The 18,457-nt window shown below is 49.9% G+C and overlaps 1 protein-coding gene across 3 annotated transcripts in view; it reads right to left on the bottom strand.

Moving 5' to 3' along the window:
- ZNF395 (zinc finger protein 395) overlaps nucleotides 1-18,457 on the bottom strand; it is a 48,668-nt gene that overhangs the window by 3,759 nt on the left and 26,452 nt on the right. For all 3 annotated transcript variants that reach the window (XM_043890886.1, XM_043890887.1, XM_043890888.1), the window contains exons 2-9: nucleotides 15,709-15,955; nucleotides 13,725-13,957; nucleotides 10,154-10,263; nucleotides 4,587-4,822; nucleotides 3,908-4,008; nucleotides 2,981-3,263; nucleotides 1,118-1,210; nucleotides 84-187 (exon numbers count right to left, since the gene is read on the bottom strand). In XM_043890886.1, coding sequence (XP_043746821.1) covers nucleotides 84-187; nucleotides 1,118-1,210; nucleotides 2,981-3,263; nucleotides 3,908-4,008; nucleotides 4,587-4,822; nucleotides 10,154-10,263; nucleotides 13,725-13,957; nucleotides 15,709-15,955 — 1,407 coding nt within the window. The remainder of the gene's footprint in view (nucleotides 1-83; nucleotides 188-1,117; nucleotides 1,211-2,980; nucleotides 3,264-3,907; nucleotides 4,009-4,586; nucleotides 4,823-10,153; nucleotides 10,264-13,724; nucleotides 13,958-15,708; nucleotides 15,956-18,457) is intronic.

Raw genomic sequence — 18,457 nt, 5'->3', positions numbered from 1 at the left:
CCGGCTCCCTGGGACCAACTCTGGGGACGAGGGGCGGGTGGGGACAGGAGCCCCCAAGGAGATCTCGCGAGAGGACAGCTCACCTGGTGGTGCTCTGGGCCCGAGGCGGAGACGTGACGATCAGGTGAGACTTCATGGCAGGGGGCGGCTGCTGGGGCTCGCTGAAGCTTAGCGACCGGCTCCGGACCTGGGCACAGGGCAGAGGGGCTGTGAGCACGAAGGCAGGCGTGCAAGGCAAAAGGACCCCACCCCACCCTGTGCCAGGAGGCCTTCTCTCAAAGGAGATTTCAGCCAGAGGTGAGCAGGGACCAAGGAGGGAGTGGAGGCGGAGAGGGAGGAGCCAGCTTTGGGAGGCACACTCCAGCCAGGGGAAGGGGCTCCAGGCAGGAGAGCCACTCGGCTGGGCCCCGTCACGGGCTGCCATCTGCAGGTTTAGAAAAAGCTGTCACACTGGGGCAGAAAGAGGGACGGCACAGCCTCAGCGGCACCTTCAGGCACATTGGCGTTACAGTGTGTGGTGATGCCTTCCTGCGGGAGGCGTTTCAGACTGCAACACCCTAAGGGTCTCTCCATCGTGTCCAACTCTTTGCGACCCCATGGACTGTAGCCTGCCAGGCTCTTCTGTCCATGGGGATTCAAAATAACTTCCCATTTATTTCAGTTTGGGGGCAAGCAACCTAAGGCGCTGATCTGCAGTGGCCCAGGGAGCTCTGATCCATCTGCACAGCCTCCCACATGCCCCTCTCTCCTTTCTCACCCTCCCTCTTCCTCTCCAGCCTCCCCATGTCCTCTCCCTCCTCCTCTTGGCATCAAAACCTTACCAAGCACCCCCAGGGGCTCAGGGCTAAATAGGGCACTGATCCCACCTGGCCTCATGATCTTGGCAATAAATGATCTGGGTGCTCCTCGCCGGCGTGCCCCTCCAACATTCTATGGGCGCCTGTGACTCTCAGTGAGAGGGGTGGGCAAGGGTATGAAGACCTTCAAGAAGCTGGGCTGCAGGGGGCAGCGAGCTCGGGGGAAAAGGCCTCCAGCACCGGGTGTGTGTGGCTGAGCCCTCAGCTGTTTCTGGGGCCCCTGGAAGAGCTGAGGGGCTCGAAGCGCTGGGCGCACTCACCGGGGACAGGGAGGAGGCGCTGGAGGGGGCCGCGGCCCAGCTGATGCTGGTGTAGATGTGCGGGGAGACCGGGATCTGGAAAGGGGGCAGAGCCTGTGGAGACAGAGCGCGTCGGCCCGGGCCCAGCTCAGCAAGTTCCCGGGGCCCCCTTCCCACCCCGGCGCCCTCACAGTCTGCAGCGGCAGCTGCACCTCACACTAAAGTGCTGGGACACCCCAAAATGCTCCTCCCGAGAGAAACAGCAGAGCACCGGCTCTCTGGAGTCGCCTTTGTCTCGGGCTCCAGTCTTTTTCTGGAGCCCTCCTCTTGGAGCTGGTTTACGTGCCAGCCTCATGACTTAATCATCTCCGCAGATTAACTTCTTGGCAGGATCACCTACCAAGAACACGCTCAGGGCAGCTCCCCCAGAAATCCAGCCTTGTGAGTGGGGGCACAGGGCCCACACTAAGCACCTGCCATCCCCTGGGGCAACCGCGTGGAAGCAGCAACTATCCAGGTCAAGGTTTGTTTCTAAAATCACCAACCGCCCTCTCCAAGTCTCATGTCACAGGGACAGCTGGTGGCCTGAAGGGCCACCTGAGTTGAAATAGCTGAGCGACCACTCATGACCACGCGTTCTAATGAAGAGGAGAGCTGGCTCGCTCTCTAAAGGCTTTCTGACGGAAGGCACTGCTTCTTAATTACTAACTTGCAAATCAGCCTACAGTCGGAAAAAACCAAGCAGTAGGCATCAAAGGATTTTTTTTTTTTTTTTGAAGTCAAACTTTATTGCCTCACTGACACTCTGGCCCCCGCGTGGCGGCTCTGTGCAAAGAAGCTGGCTCCCCCAGGGGGACATACCAGGAGGGGCAGGGGTGAAGGAGGGAGGCCCTCAGAGACCATCACCCCAGGATGCCCTGAGTGGTGCTCAGCCCCAGAGTTCGGGGGCATCAAAGGATTTTAAGAAAAACTTGCACATGGCAAGCAGAGTCTTCGGCACCTACTACATGCAGTAAAAACCATCCTAAATGCCACTCGCTCCAAGACTGCTTTCCCAACCCAATGGGCATAATACTACCTTGGTCTTTACGGCTATTGTTGTTTAGTCACTAACCGGTGTCCGACTCGTGAACTGTACCCTGCCAGGCTCCTCTGTCCATGGGATTTCCCAGGTAAGAATATTGGAGCCGGTTGCCACTTCCTTCTCCAGAGGATATTCCCAACCCAGGGACTGAACCCAAATCGCCTGCATTGGAAGGTGGATTCTTTACCACTGAGCCACCAGGGAAGCCTGGTCCTTCCTGTACCCACAACGATGGCTTGTGCCTCCAGTAAGATATTTTAACTACTTATTATAATTAATCATAGTTACACATTCATTTCTCTCTCCAGCTAAAGTGTACACTTCACAAGCTCAAGAATTATGTATCTTATCTATCTGCAAAGCTTACCCTGCAGTTTGACACATAGTAGGTATTCAAAAACTGAGTGTCAGACTATTTAATGTAGTACCATTCTGGGAATTGGAGATTTGCTCTCAGAAATCCTACTACACTAGTCTATCCCCTCTTATAACCAGTGGTGGACCAAGTCCCCCGTCCAAATCCATCAACCTGGTTACTCAGGGATTCAGGCTAGATTTCTTAACCACTGGATTCAGCCAGATTCAGTAACCACTCATGACAGTCGCCAAGGTACAACTCTGGAATTCCTGTGTTTACTGAGTGTGAAGTCACTTTCCTTACAGAAGTAAGAGATGGGTAATTCAGCTGAGGACTCAGCTTCCGATCAGTGCGGTCAGTGGCCTGTGATCAGGCTGACCAGTGACAGACACTGAATGCCCTCCTGGTCCCGAGGCTGAGCTCCCGGGGGGGGTCCCCATACCTGGTATGCATGGTCGGCCTGAATGTGCCAGAAGGAGCCAGGAGCTGACTTGCTGAGAGCACCGGAGGGCAGGTAAGACTCCAGGCCAGGGTGATCTGGGCCTGAGGACTGGGCTTTGGGAGGAGGCGGTGGGGGCAGGATGGTGAGGGGCGGGCTGGTCACGCTGGGGGTCGGAGCTGGGTCGGCTGTGGGGCCACCAGCCGCAGCAGCTTCCCCCTTCATCTGCACCTCTGTGTAGTAGAAATCCTCCTCCCGCTTGAACTGGTCGGAGTCCACGGTGTCCCTGCAGGGGACAGAGATGCGGTGACAACCAGGGACAAGCTGCCCTGGTCCAAACGCAGGGGACAGCGGCAAGTCACAGGAGAAGCCCAGGAGGACAGGCGGGAGCCCAGGTCCCAACACGGGCTCCCAGGGATCGCACCCTGGCACGTCAAGGGGGATAATTTTCCCTAGCCTCGGAGGCTTCTCCTCTGGCCAGATCTGCTTCACGCTTTGCTCTGGTCCTCTCTGGACCCCACGCACTCGCGGCCACACTCTCCGGCAGGGGAAGGACTGTGAGTCAGTCCCCTTGGCCACCTGCAGCCCCAGCTCCGGGTATCAGCGCAAGGGGAGCCCCGGCTCCCCAAGGGGAAGCAACAGGCGCTAAGTAACTAACCACCCTCTATATCTGCCCAGAACTGAACCATCTTCCTTCCGGGGTGAGAAGACATACCCATCAACAGCATCCACACCCACCGCCGCAGGAGGGCCTGCTTCCCAGCAGAGATCCCAGCAAAGGGGCTGTTCACGGGGCCCAGGATCAGGGTGGGTGGGGCCCTCGGCCAGCCAGTTTCTCAGAAGTATTTGGGGGTGTGGGTCTCGGGGAATCAGTGGGTGGAGGGCATCTGCAGAACGCCCTAGGCAGAGGAGCTCTGCGCGCGCACCTACCCTAGGTGGAGGGCTTTCACGTGTCGTTTGATGCCCACGATGGAGCGCAGGACTTTGCCACAGCTGGGCCACAGGCACTTGTACATCACCTTCACCGAGTTCTGGAAGGAAAGGAACATGGGATGAGGAGGTCACGTCCCCCCAGTCAGCCCCCTCCCGGCCACACCCAGTGGGGTTCCAGTCACATCCAACAGGACCCAGCAGAAGGCTCAATTGAGTAAAGGGGTTCCCAGAGACCAGAGAGACTGACAAACAGGGGCAGAGAGCTGGTCCTGGGGGCTGGCATTGGTCTAGAGTGGAGATGGGGGTGGGCTGGGGGGCAGGGGAAGACCTGATGGAGGTCTCTGCAGGAGAGCTGGGTTGGGCAGAGGAGAGAAGGCCAACGATGTGGCATTGGAGAGGAGGGGCGGGCTTCTGCGAATATCAAGAGGAAAGAGCAGCAGCAAAGGAGAGCTGAAATGATGGCCCAGGGCCTGGGACTCCGAGCTCCCAATGCAGAGGGGGCCGGGGTTCAATCCCTGGTTGGAGAACTAGATCCCACATGCTACAACCACGATCTGGTGCAGCCTAACTAGTTAACTTTTAAAAAATGGATCACTGAAATAGGATGGAGCCTGAGAAGGCCCGGGACCCAGGTCTGGCCCCTCTGCGGCTGAGCTTGGAAGCTCAGGCCACGCACCTTTCTTTTTCGGGGAGCTGGTTCATCCAACAGGAAAGCGTCCGGGTCGGTCTCAAATCCGTGATCCGTCTGGGGAGAGCCGAAGGCGTCCCCCAGGTACTTGGGGCTGGCCTGGGGGTGCGGGGGCGAGGGGGTGGAGACGCCGCTGCTCCCGCTCCAGTGCCCGCTGGTGGTGCTGCTGCCGCTGTCTGACACGTCGCCGCTCTCCTTCCAGGGGTCGCAGGCCGTGCGGGAGGCTGGATGGGAGGAGACAGAAGATGCTCGGCACCTGCCCTTCTGCCCACGCCAGGGGCCGCGCGGACTGCCCAGGTCGGGGGCAGGACACTCTAGTTCAGAGTCTGGGTTCCTGGGCTTCCCTGGTGAATCAGTGGTAAAGAATCCACCTGCCAGTGCAGGAGACACGGGTCTGATGCCTGGTCCGGGAAGACCCCACAGGCCTGAGCTCTGGAGCCTGGGAGCTGTAATGACTGAGGCCCGAGCACCCTGGAGCCTGTGCGCTGCAACAAGAGAAGCTGGCTCACTGCAGCTACAGAGAAGCCCCCAGCTGCCACAACCAGAGAAAAGCCCGAGCAGCAACAAAGACCCAGCACAGCCAAAGACAGATAAATAAATAAAAATTATTTTCTTAAAAAGGCTGGGTTCCTGAATCTAATGCCGGGTTCTGCTTGCCTGGCTTTGTGCTCCAAGGGGGAAAAAGAAAAACCAACAAAGTACCCCTTCCCTAACAAACCCCTCCCCTTTCTGGGCTTCAGTAAAAATGAGGAATGGGTCCCTTCATTGCAGCACCGTCCGTGGGCGGCAGACTGCTCTGTTCTCGCAGACCCTTCCTGCCACAGCTGTGCTGATCATCACTGGCCGCCAGACGCACTCTGGAGCTGCATTTTGTGTGCAGGTGTCCCCCAGTTTTTGAAAGTTCAATTTATACCTTTTCTTTCATATGCAAGACCTGTAGTCAGCCCTCCAAATCCCCCGTTTCTGCACTGAAAATATTTAGGAAAAAGAATTCCAGAAAGATCCCCACAGCAACACTTGAATTGGCCACACAGCAACTAAACATTTAAACAGCAACATTTAAAAGGCATTTACGTTGTCTTTCCAACTACTTACAACGCTGTACATAGCATTTACCTTGTGTTAGGTGTTCTAAGTAACCTAGCTTACATGCGAGTACAATGCTGTTTTACACAAGGGACTTGAGCATCCATGGATCTGGGTATCCACACGGGTCCTAGAACCAATCCCCCATGAATACCGAGTGGCAACCTTACGTCAGGACCCGTTTTCACTAACTGAAAGAAATCTAAAGAGGACTTTCACTTTATGAAAAAAGGTGACAAGAGGATTCAGTGCTGGTTCTGCAGCAAGCTGTTATGGAGGCAGGGCACCCCAAACAGTGAGAGTGGCCCCTCCCAAGCCCCTTCCTAGGAACCACACTCAGCATCTCAGCACCCAGCCCCCAGAGCTTCAAACTGAACCTGCGAGTATCTGTGCTGTATCACAACGTATTTTGTGCATCCGTTAGCAAGAGGTGTCCTAAGGTAATTGTTTCTTTGCCTGATACCATTTCAGTTCTCGAAAGTTTTCACAGAAATGCTCTGCTTTTGCTTTCAGATAGCAGGGGAGACCTGTATTATTAAAGGAACGATACGCTAATCAAAAGGTACTTCTCACTTTAAAGGCAGGGGGAGAGCAGAGAGAGGGGAGAGGAAAGCCTCTTCTGCCCCCACCCCGCCCCCACGCACAGGCAAACGGGCTGGGTACCACTTGGGAAGTCTTCCCGGCTGTGGAGTAGGATGCAGAGGCCAGGAGAAGGGCTTCTTAACCAGGCTTTCTTAAAAGATGCCTTTTGATCATTTAAACCCAGGCAAGTACATCAAAACCTTCGTGAGAAAAGCAACCATTCAGCCAGCTCTCATAGCCGTCAGGAGGTGAAGTCTTTACCAGAGCTGGCTCCTGCTTTTATCCACAGGGAACATGTTTAGAGCAGCAAAGACAAGCTCTGAGAACAGTTCAGACCCATCACGAGATGACAGGAGGCCTGCATGCCCAACAGGGCCTGAACTCGCTGCCCTGCTCCCAGCAACGCGTCTGAACAGGAAGATCACAGTCAGACCTGTGAAATTTTCAGTTTTTATTTTATTTTTAATTTTGTTTTTAAACTGCCTCCCTTTGGGTTGCTTTAAGCCCAACCCAGATTCTTCCATGCCTAGGCCATAAACCTGTACTGACAACTTATTGACCAGAGACCCATTAATGTCTTTTGTTATCCGAACATTATTGATGAGATGTTTCAGTATTCACTGATGTAACAAATCGGCAGTCACAGGCATTCAGTTCAGTTCAGTTCAGTCGCTCAGTCGTGTCCGACTCTTTTCGACCCCATGAACCACAGCACATCAGGCCTCCCTGTCCATCACCAACTCCCGGAGTCCACCCAAACCCATGTCCATCGAGTCGGTGATACCATCCAACCATCTCATCCTCTGTTGTCCCCTTCTCCCCCTGCCCTCAATCTTTCCCAGCATCAGGGTCTTTTCAAATGAGTCAGCTCTTTGCATGAGGTGGCCAAAGTATTGGAGTTTCAACTTCAACATCAATCCTTCCAATGAACACCCAGGACTGATCTCCTTTAGGATGGACTGGTTGGATCTCCTTGCAGTCCAAGGGACTCTCAAGAGTCTTCTCCAAGACCACAGTTCATAAGCATCAATTCTTCAGTGCTCAGCTTTCTTTATAGTCCAACTCTTACATCCATACATGACCACAGGCATTAGGTTCTGCAAAAGTTTTCTGGTCAATAATGTGCTAATTTACACCATTTTGTTGTTGCTGTTCAGTCGCTAAGTCGTTTCTGACTCTTCTCGACCCCATGGACTATAGCCCGCCAGGCTTCTCTGTCCGTGGGATTTTCGAGGCACGAATACTGGAGTGGATTGCCATTTCCTACTCCAGGGGATCTTCCTGACCCAGGTATCGAACCTGCATCTCCTGCATTGCCTAGTGGGCATTGGGAGGTGGATTCTTTATCACTGAACCACTAGAGAAGCCCAATTTATACTAGAGGAGAACCTGAAATTTTGATACACAGAAATAGCAAGAAAAGGGGAAAAACCTGTGGCGCATTCAGGTATGGTAGCCTTGTCCCCAAGCCTGAACTTCCACATGGGCAGTGGTCCACAAAGCCTCCTTACCCTGCATCCTGAGACCATCTACCACATCCCCTGTGGCCAGGATAAGCATCCCACTGCTTTCCTCTCTTCCTACTCCATATCCCAAACCACCTTCAGGCTAACCTAGACACCCAGCATTCCATGTTTCCAATGCAGGCTCTCCTTATTTAAGTCTCAGATGCCAGGAGAAGCCTGTCCAAACAGAATGGGTCAAATGAACTCTGCCCTCCCTGAACATCCCTGTCAAGTCTCAAAGCTATGACTTCCTGGAAATTGAGAGTTTATGACATCTACACATGAGGCTAAAAATAGGGTAGCCCTTCAGGAAAAAAATCAGGAGCCGCCAAGGATTCTCACAAGTCCACCAAGGAAATCTATCAGGGAGAGATGGGTGAAGGGGAGGAATGCTACATCTCGCATCAGAACAGAAGAGAACAGGCCAAACAGCAGGCCTGCCCCACAATACAGCAGTCTTCCAGGGAGGAATCACTCAAGTGGCTCAGTGCCAACACTGGCAAATTGGCACATAAGGACAAATATAAGACAAAGCTAAAGAGTGAAACTCATAAATTAACCTGTATCTTATAAGTGAAACAAAATGTTAGTCGCTCAGGCATGTCCGACTCTTTGCAACCCCATGGACTGTAGCCCACCAGGCTCCTCTGACCATGGGCTTCTCCAGGCAAAAATACTGGAGTGGGCTGCCATTTCTTGACCCAGGGGTCGAACTCAGGTCTCCTGCATTGCAGGCAGATTCTTTACCATCTGAGCCACTACGGAAGCTGCATATATCTTACAAGAGAAACATAAATCACTCCACCTTAGATCATACAATTTTCTAGGGCAGGGTCAACAGAGATTCTGTACCAGGAAAACAAAAGTGTTCCCTGGCCAATGCACCGTGAACCTCTAAGAAATCCTTGTAACGACCTCGGCTCTCCACAAGCACACGCAGAGTCATCCTAACAATACAGACTCCAAGAGGAATGGTGGATTCTGCAAAAAGCAACCATGATCAGAGCAAGGTTCTGGTTGTTGTAGAGACCTCACCTTCCAGACTACGTCAACATAATTAGCTGCCAAGGGGGCCTTATCTTCCCACTTACTTCAATGGAAGATCAGAAATATGTTGTTATGGGAAAAACCTTTAACAGACAATAAAAAAATGTTTATCAAAAGGAACTTAAGATATCACAGCATCTTATCAGTTAGATGAGTATATGCTAGCGTTGGGGTGTGTGTGTGAACATATATGAATGGATTATACACACACAACCTGAGGGGAATTTCAATCAAAGATTTTCTTTCCCTTTATGATATTTTCCTGGATCTTCTTCCTGTTGACCAACCTCCCCAATCTCCTAAACTTGTAGAGTTTCCTGAGAACTTAAAACTGACTCTGTGGGACTTCCCTGGAGGTCTAGTAGCTAAGACTCCGAGTTCCCAATGCAAGGGGCTGAGGTTCAATTTCTGGTCAGGGAACTAGATTCCTCATGCCAGAACCGAGTTCCCATGCCACAGCTAAAACTCAGTACGACCAAATAAATGAAAATTTTTAATTGACTCCTCTCCTCCTGTGTTGCTGGTGTGGGCCCCAGGTGTTCACGGAACAGGTGTGTGATGCTCTGCCCCCCAACGGGCGCTATCAGACTGCGACAGCTTCTTCTAGCAGTCTAGCCATTGACGACAAGCCTTGGGTGAAATAAGTAAATCTTACCACCTCCTTAAATTTATTTTCTAAGTAGGGAGATTACTTCTGAGGGATGCTTTGTAAAGGCCACTTTCCACCTGATATGGTCAAAACTGACTCCATTATTTTCCTGTAAGCTTTTAAGAAGCTCACGATTCAGTTAGATCTCACCAACGAAAAAGTTATTCCCTGGGAGTAAGTTAGGCCAGCCAGATAACAAATTGCAAAAAAAAAGTTCAGATTCACTATAAATCTTGTCAAAGTACTAATATCCAGCAACCCACCTTCCTCCCATATCACTCATAATGTATTTGGGGGGGTGGTGCTAGCATTTTCTTTTAATTTATAAATTTGTTATGAAGTCTTTCTATTGGTTTGTATTAAGCAATTAGATTTATTTCAGACTTCAGATCGTTTCTTCCACACTAATTTACGAGGCTGAATGAGGCACTCGGAAGGGGGCCGTGAATCGGCTGAGGCCACGAGGGGATCATTTACAACTAAACGTTCCTCTACTGGCCTCGTCCAGCCTGAGTGCCTTGCTCGCTTACTCCCATGGAAGAACTTACTCAGGTGGCCAGTGAGGTTCAGTCTCGCGCTCAACCATCGTCACAATGCACCAGGAAACTTCTCCCCAGAGGAGGAAACTGAGGAGAAAGAATGGAAGCCTCGGCCGCACCCAGAACCCATCTGGCCCTGCTCCTCACCAGAAAAGTTGGCCTCTCCCCCGGGAGGACTCTGTACGACCGGGCTGCAGGACAGGGACGTGAGCACCATGGCCGCCATCATCTCGTCCATTTCCACTGCATCCGACTTCCTGGATTCAGATGGGTGAGAGTCAGAGGTTACTTCCTGACACAGCAGGTCATGTGAGCATCTTACATTCCTGGAATGTCCCTTCTAGGCCCCTACTCCGATCAGTCGGTGTGTGGTCAAGTAATAGAGTTAAATAAAGCATTCAGACCTCTCCTCATTCTTCATGAAAAGTACTCAGTTCTGAGTGTCATTGATAATACCAGTCAACCCCAGGGAAAGCAGGCTGGGCCCCATCCCACTGCTGACACCCAGAGGCAACTCCATTCTCCGTGGAATTCACTTCCTAACTCTCACCCTACAGTTTAAAATCAGGAATTTGGGGGACTTCCCTGGTGGTCCAGTGGTTGAGAATCCGGCTTGCTCTGCAGGGGACATGGGTTCGATCCCTGGTTGAGGAACTAAGATCCCACATGCCGTGGAGCCATTAAATTAAGCCCACGGTCCACAACTAAGACCTGATGCAGCCAAATAAATAAATAAAATATTTAAAAAAAAAAAAAAATAAAATCAGGAATTTTATTTGAGGGAAAGGATGACATGCCCAAGCAATGAAATAAAGCAAGGGCATAAAAGACACCTGGCTAGAATTCGAAAGCACTATAATTACCTTCCTTTTCTAGCTTTATATTTAAACTTTTAAGTATTTATTTGTTTATTTAATGTATTTGACTGTGCTGAGTCTTAGCTGCAGCACACACTATCTGCAACCTTAGCTGCAGCACTCGGGATCTAGTTCCCTGACCAGGGATCAAACTCAGGCCCCCTGAATTAGGAACACAGAGTCCTAGCCACTGGACCACCAGGAAGTCTCTATATTTAGATTTAAGGGAGAACAATTCCACTCACAAGCTCCCTTCCCCTCCCCTCAATATTAGTGATGAGATAATATGATAGCTTCTGAATGTCAACAGAATCTGGCCACATAAGCCAATGAGCAAAAAATCTCCAGAAATACTAAAATAAATCTCCCAACAAATCTCAATGCTTTATACAGCAGAGACCTATGACATTTTACACACAATTTTCTTAATCCATATAAGGTTACACTATTTGAAAATAAAATGAAAGTCATCAACAAGGTAACACTAAAGTATGAAAAGTCAGTCTGAAATAAATTTCCAGGCAGCACTTCTATTTCAAAGGACTGTATTATACAATTTATTCTTTACAATTCAGATCCACTAAATTATACATGAAGCAGCTAAACCTAGACTAGTAATGTATTAGACATGTCAGCAGCCCCCTTTTTGAATGATTATTTGTATTTTTATTTCTATAGAATGAAAGATAAATTCTTTGCCAGTGTTCCACTGAATTCACAATCACAAATGTCATTCATTGCTCTGGTCTGGTCTCAAGACACAGAATGTACTGTCAATAACAGTAACATGCACAGACACACACAGATTGTGGGGGCGGGGAGTTCAGCTGCTTACACATCTGTATTGAAGAATCTCGGGGCTTCCCTAGTAGCTCAGCTGGTAAAGAATCCGCCTGCAATGCAGGAAACCTCAGTCCGATTCCTGGGTCAGGAAGATCTCCTGGAGAAGGGATTCTCTACCCACTTCAGAATTCTAGGGCTTCCCTGGTAGCTCAGACGCTAAAGAATCCCCCTGTAATATGGGAGACCTGGGTTCGACCCCTGGGTTGGGAAGATCCCCTGGAGGAGGGCATGGCAACCCACTCCAGTATTCTTGCCTGGAGAATCCCATGGACAAAGGAGTTTGGCAGGCTACACTACACGGAGTCGCAGAGTCAGACACAACTGAATGACTAGGCATAGCACAGCATAGAAGAATCTCACTAGCAGATTTTCTTTTTTAATCTTAAAAGATCGATGTGCACTGAGTCTATACCATAGAGCTTCCCTGGGGGCTCAGACAGTAAAGAATCTGTCTGCAGTGTAGGAAACCCAGGTCCAATCCCTGGGTTGGAAAGATTTGCTGGAGAAGGGAATGGCTACCCACCCTAGTATTCTGGCCTGGAGAATCCCCATGGACAGAGGAGCCTGGTGGGCTACAGTCCAAGGGGTCACAGAGTTGGACATGCCTGAGCAACTAACACAATACAGTTTGTATTCTCAGAGGAAAAATTCATGTCATAAAATTCTAAAACAGGGACTTTCCTAATAGTCCAGTGGTTAAGACTCCACACTTTGAGTGCAGAGGGCAGGGGTTCAATCCCTGATTGGGGAACTAAGATCCCACATACTGTGCAGTGGGACAAAAAAATTAAAATAATTTTTTAAAACTTCTAAAGCAAAGTAAACATTTTTCATTCAAAATCGATGGTTTTAAATATCTAGCCGGGGCTCCGTAATCTCTTGACTGAGCCTACTGTCTGTTTTTGCCTGGTTTGAAAGTTAAGAATGACATAACTTTTTAAAAGTTTACTTATGTCTTTGTTTTTGGCTGTGCTGGATCTTCCTCGCTGTGTGTGGGCTTTCTCTAAGTTACAGCAAGCTCAGGGCTACTCTCTAGTTTGCAGGGTGCAGGCTTCTCACTGCGGTGACTTCTCTGGTTACAGAGTGAGGGCCCTAGGGCACTCGGGCTCAGTAGCTGTAGCTCCCAGGCTTCGCTGTGGAATCCTCCCAGACCAGAGATCGAACCTGTGTTCCTTGCATTGTCAGGTGGGTTCTGAACCACTGAACCATCAGGGAAGTCCCTGGCTTAACAATTTTTAAGTGGTTTTACAAATCAAAAGAAGGATATTATTTCTTGACATATGACACATGGAAATCACAAGAAATTGAAATTGGAGTGTCCATAAGTTTTATTGGAGCCCAACATGCCCGCCTGTTTAAGTTCTGTCTGCAGCTGATTTCTCAAGTTCACAGCCAAGCAGAGTAGCTGTGACAGAGACCCTGTGTCCCACAAAGCCTACGTAATATTTACTATCTGGCCCATTCTGGATATGTTTGCTGCCTCCTGATCTAAGCCACTTTTTGCTCTCTCATCATGAAAAACTAAGAACTAATTTTAGTTTAAGCAGGAAAGGGAAAAAAATAGCCCTCAGCCAGATGAAGTTATATATATCACTCTTAACAGAGTTACCAGGGCTTCCCTGGTGGCTCAGCGGTAAAGAATCTACCTGCTAATGCAGGAGACTCAGGTTCAACCCCTGGGTTGGGAAGATCCAAAGGGAAATTGCAACCCACTCCAGTATTCTTGCCCAGAGAATCCCATAGACAGAGGAGCCTGGTGGGCTACAGCCCATGGAATCGCAAAATAGTCAGATAGGACTGAGCGACTAAAACAATAACAGATAGAGTTATGGGGAAGAAAAGATGCCCTTCTAGGTTTTTTCCCAAAAGGATGCCCTCTCACTGCATCTCATCCGACTGGTATCTTCACCAGTAGACAGACATCTGGAGCACTACATTCCTTCCCCAACACAAGGCATCCCAAAGCCCCTACCTCAACACCCGCATATCTTTCAGAGCCAAGGTTCTCCCACACAAACCTCTTTGGGACATCAATGTTCCTGGACACAGGCCTGTAGGCTGGCGCCTGGGTCCCCTGCTCTGGAGGTGGCACCTGGGGGATGCGGCCCGGCGGCTCGGCCAGCCACACCTCCTCCGCTTTGCAGCAGATCTGTAACTTCTGGTCCAACAGCCAGACAGTCACCTTATCCTCTGCCCAGCTATGCCGCTCCACCAGTCCTGTGCACTCTTGACCCCCGTACCACACACAAACCTGGAGAGAGAAAGACAGCAACCAGTGGTCAGCACTTGGGAGTTCTCACTCCATGTGTTCTAGGTTCTGGGACCCAGGAGCTATCTGCCACAAACTGCATTCTCTGACTCATCTTTAGTTCACACATACGCTCCTGGGTACTTGCTTCCTACCTGAACATCCAGACCAGCCAAAGTGGATCAGTTCTTACTGAAACAAATCTTTATAAATTCTTTAGATGGAGAGTTCAAAAGTATCACTTTCTGAAACTTCTTTTTTTAAACATGGAGTCTATATACAACTAAAGTTGCTATCAATAGACTTATGTTTTCTGTAAGCTTCACGGTAACCACAAAGAAAAAACTCTTGTAGACATACAAAAGATAAAGAAATCAAAGCATAGGACTACCAAAAAAAAAATTCAAAAAGGAAGACAGCAAGAGAAGCAGAAAGGAACAAAGGAATTACAAAACAGGGAAAAAATTAACAAGATAGCAATACCAACTCCTTACCTATTACTAATTACTTTAAATGTAAATGGATTAAATTTTCAAATCAAATGAATTTGGAAACTGTATCCATCCTCTTGAGTTCCTAACCTGACTGGCCTCTAAAGTCCTATGTATCTGCTGGTTCCTAACTATTGCCTTGAATTGCTCACACCCTGCATTTTCCCCTTCAGAAAATCCTGAGTCTACCTGGAAGCAAGATGGTAGTGATGAAAATGCAGACTGACTGCTTTCAGAGGTGCCTAGCAGTTGGCAGGTCCCCCACCTCGTGGGAAAAGAGGTCTGGACCACACAAGTCTTGAAATAGAGGCAGAAGGTAGAGCCTCTATTATCAGCTCTTCGGAAGGCAATGAAAGAGAAGCCCACTCATCTGGACCTAGCGATGACATGAGGCCAAAAGGATCTAGTGATAACACAGAGGAGCAGACACTGGAAAAGAGAATCCAAATGGTATTCCAACTAAACAGACACCTTTGTCTCTTGAAACATCTCAAGGTAATTCAATGCGGCAATCTTTGTTGTTGCTGTTCAGTTGCTATGTTGTATCCAACTCTTCACAACCCCATGGACATCCCTGTCCTTCACCATCTCCCAGAGTTTGCTCAAACTCATGTCCATTGAGTTGGTGATGCCATCCAACCATCTCATCCCGTCGTCCCTTTCTCCTCCTGCCCTCCGTCTTTCCCAACATCAGGGTCTTTTCCAGTGAGTTGGCTCTTCGCATCAGATGGCCAAAGTATTAGAAATTCAGCTTTAGCATCAGTCCTTCCAATGAGTATTCAGGGTTGAATTCCTTTAGGATTGACTGGTTCAATCTCCTTGCAGTTCAAGGGACTCTCAAGAGTCTTCAACACAATTCAAAGGCATCAATTCTTCGGCGCTCAGCCTTCTTTATGGTCCAACTCTCACATCCATACATGACTGTGGGATGCAATCTTCTCTCTCTCATAAATCTGAGCCCCTTCCCCTTGTTTTTGTAAAGTTGTAAACTGGGGCAGATTAAGAGAAACTGGGCTCTGGCCATGCTTTGCACTGAGGTTCTGAGCAGGCTTGAGCCCAGAACTGTCATGTAGGAGCCCTGGATCTAAGAATGGCTCATTCTCTTGGGAAGCCTGCTGCCCAAGGGCTCAGATGGTTGCAGGGAAAAGGTCTGCACTCAAGTCAGTGCCCAGAGAGCTTCTAGCCTGTCATTTGGGACACCACTGGGCTGCTGAACCCCAGCATGGGGACAGCGGACACTTGTGTACTTGGGGATCAACCTACCTTCTGCCCGGGGTGAAAGGCCACCTGCTGGAGGCCCGAGGTGCCCGGAGCCTTGAGGACTTCCTTAGGCTGCTCCTGGCAGGACGCATCCTTGGAGGCAACAAAGGGCTGGGGAGCCGCCCCCTCCAGCAGCTCTGCCTGAGGCTCCGAGGGTGGGGCAGCCCCAGGTGGTCCCAACACCCGGGCTCCCAGAAGGGACCGCTTGCCGAGGCGCCGGGACAGGACGCTGGCCATGCTGTTGCCTTTCCTGGGGAGACAAAGGAGGCACAGGGTCCTTTATCCAGTATCTGGGGAATCAGGAAGATGCCCCCCACACAGCCAGAGTCCATGAGTGTCCATGAAAAACGACGAGTCATTTTAAAGTAATTTTTACAACGGTTTTCCTTCTACAAAAGCTAAACACCTGTTACGAGGAGGACATTGAGAACATCGTGATAAGCAGAAAAACAAATCACTCAAGAAGAGACTTCCCAGAGAAACACCCATGCTTCCTGGACAGTGTTCCAGGCTTTCTTCTACACAATGGTTTACATACTTGCATTTCTACAAAAAACAGCATCATAGCTTGGTAAACGGGGAATTTTCACTTATCCTGTGTCGGCTGTAGTGCATCATTAAATGTCATTCTACAAAAACTCTTCTGGGAGACACGGCTGTGTTTTCTTAGGCTGCTGCATCACTGCTAATTTAACAAATCCCTTATCATTGTGCCTAATGGCTGTACCCTTGGGTTCTGTTACTGAAACTTCTCTGCCCACAGCGAGCATCTTAGCGGCACCTCAGCATACACACCAAGGATCACTTTCCAGGTCAGGATCCTATTAAGATAGCGCAAAGTCAGAGCAGGGGCCTCCCCGACTGGCTAGCAGTAAAAAATCCATCTGCCAATGCAGGAGACACGGGTTTGATCCCTGATCTGGAAAGATTCCCTGGAGAAGGAAATGGCAACCCACTCCAGTATTCTTGCCTGGAGAATCCCCATGGACAGAGGAGCCTGGAAGGCTACACTCCATGGAGTCACAGAGTCAGACATGACTTAGCGACTGAACAACAACTAAGTTAGAAGAGGAGGGTGTCTGTCAGATACAGAATCCCACACGGAGCTGGCTTCAAAGCTGCAGACAGGTACAGAAATGAGCCACGGTAACGCTCCTTGTTTTACACGTAAGGAAACTAACCCTGGGAGCTTAAGAGACTTATTCATGGCGATAAAGGTTGTTGGTGTCAGATAAATGGGATCTGGTGTCCTGACTCCAAACCCAGATCTCCTCACTGCCTCCTACAGCTCGGGCCGCTTGTGAATTCCGGGCTGATAGAAATGCACGACCACAGGCCTGACATGGACCCGAGGAAGACCACGCCAGGCCTCTGTACGGTCACCCCATGATGGGCAGGAGCTGCTCCACAAACCATACATATCATTTCTGCCTACTCAGAGGTGTCAGCGCACCCTCCACGTATCATACTCCAGAAACCAGGGCGCTGGGCAGCCCTGTCCTCTGCATTTTATGGGGGAAGAGCTAGAAAGATGACAAGACCAGACGCTTGGTGTGACGCTCCTTTGGTCAAAATCCTAATGCCTGAGAGGTGGGTTCTAACCACCTGGCACTCTATAAGCCCCAGGGCAGGGGTGATTGAGGGGGAATCCCTTGACCTTCAGGTGCCCAAACCATTCCAGAAAAGAGGAAGTCAATCTTCCAGGGCCTCCGAGAATCAAAATAGTCAACCAGGTTGCTCTTGGGAAATTCCACCCAGGCTCCACAGCCTGTCTGCTATTAATACAGTTGCAAATATGGAGAAGGGTTTGGCACATTTTTATAAATGTTTTACTCAGAGCTTCACAGGCTAGAATCAGGGAGTATTGTATCTCCATCATGAATTCCCTAGAAAGCAAAGAAGAGGTAAGAAAAAGGTCAAAATCAGACCACCCTACAGAATCCTTCTCTAGGTTTCTAGTGACTTTATATTCAGTAACACTCTATTGGAAAGCTTTGCTATGCATGTCATCAAAAGGAAGAAAAACATAAAGAGTAAATTCTTCACCACTATCAAAAAAAAAAAAAAGGGTCCACTCAGTCACCTACTGTCATCTTCATGCATCAAGCCAGAAACAAGAACCTCTAACTCTCACTTGAAGCACTTCCCAGGTGGCGCTAGTGGTAAAGAACCTGCCTGCCAATGCAAGAGAAACAGGTTGGATCCCTGGATTGGGAAGCTCCCCTGGAGAAGTGAATGGCAACCCACTCCAGTATACTTGCCTGAAGAATCCCACGGACAAAGGAGTCTGGCAGGCTACAGTCCATGGGTTGCAGAGTCAGACATGACGGAGTGACTGAGCATTCAGGCACATGCACACGCGTGTGCGAACACACACATACACACGCAAAAAGAGTTAGTCACTCGGCTGTGTCGGAATCTGTGTGATCCCATGGACAGTAGTCTATCAGGCTCCTCTGTCCACGGGATTTCCTAGGCAAGAATACTAGAGTGGGTTGCCATTCCCTTCTCCAGGGGGTCTTCCCGGCCCAGGGATGGAACCCAAGCCTCCTCCACTGGTCGGCAGGTTCCCTGTCACTGAGCCCCCAGGGATGCCCATAACCCGCTGTTTAACGTCGCTGAGCTGTAAGCAAAACCACAGTGCCACTTGGAGACGTCAGATGGCAGCAACCACCCAGAGAAAGAAAGAACCCTGCTCTTGACCAAAAAAAAACACAAAAAACACAGTGGCCACCCCCACTTTCCACAGCAG

This window comes from Cervus elaphus, chromosome 29 (assembly GCF_910594005.1).
Source record: "Cervus elaphus chromosome 29, mCerEla1.1, whole genome shotgun sequence".
NCBI classification, from domain to species: domain Eukaryota; kingdom Metazoa; phylum Chordata; class Mammalia; order Artiodactyla; family Cervidae; genus Cervus; species Cervus elaphus.
Note: the sequence above shows the minus strand (reverse complement) of the source record. Positions and strands in the feature narration are given on the sequence as shown.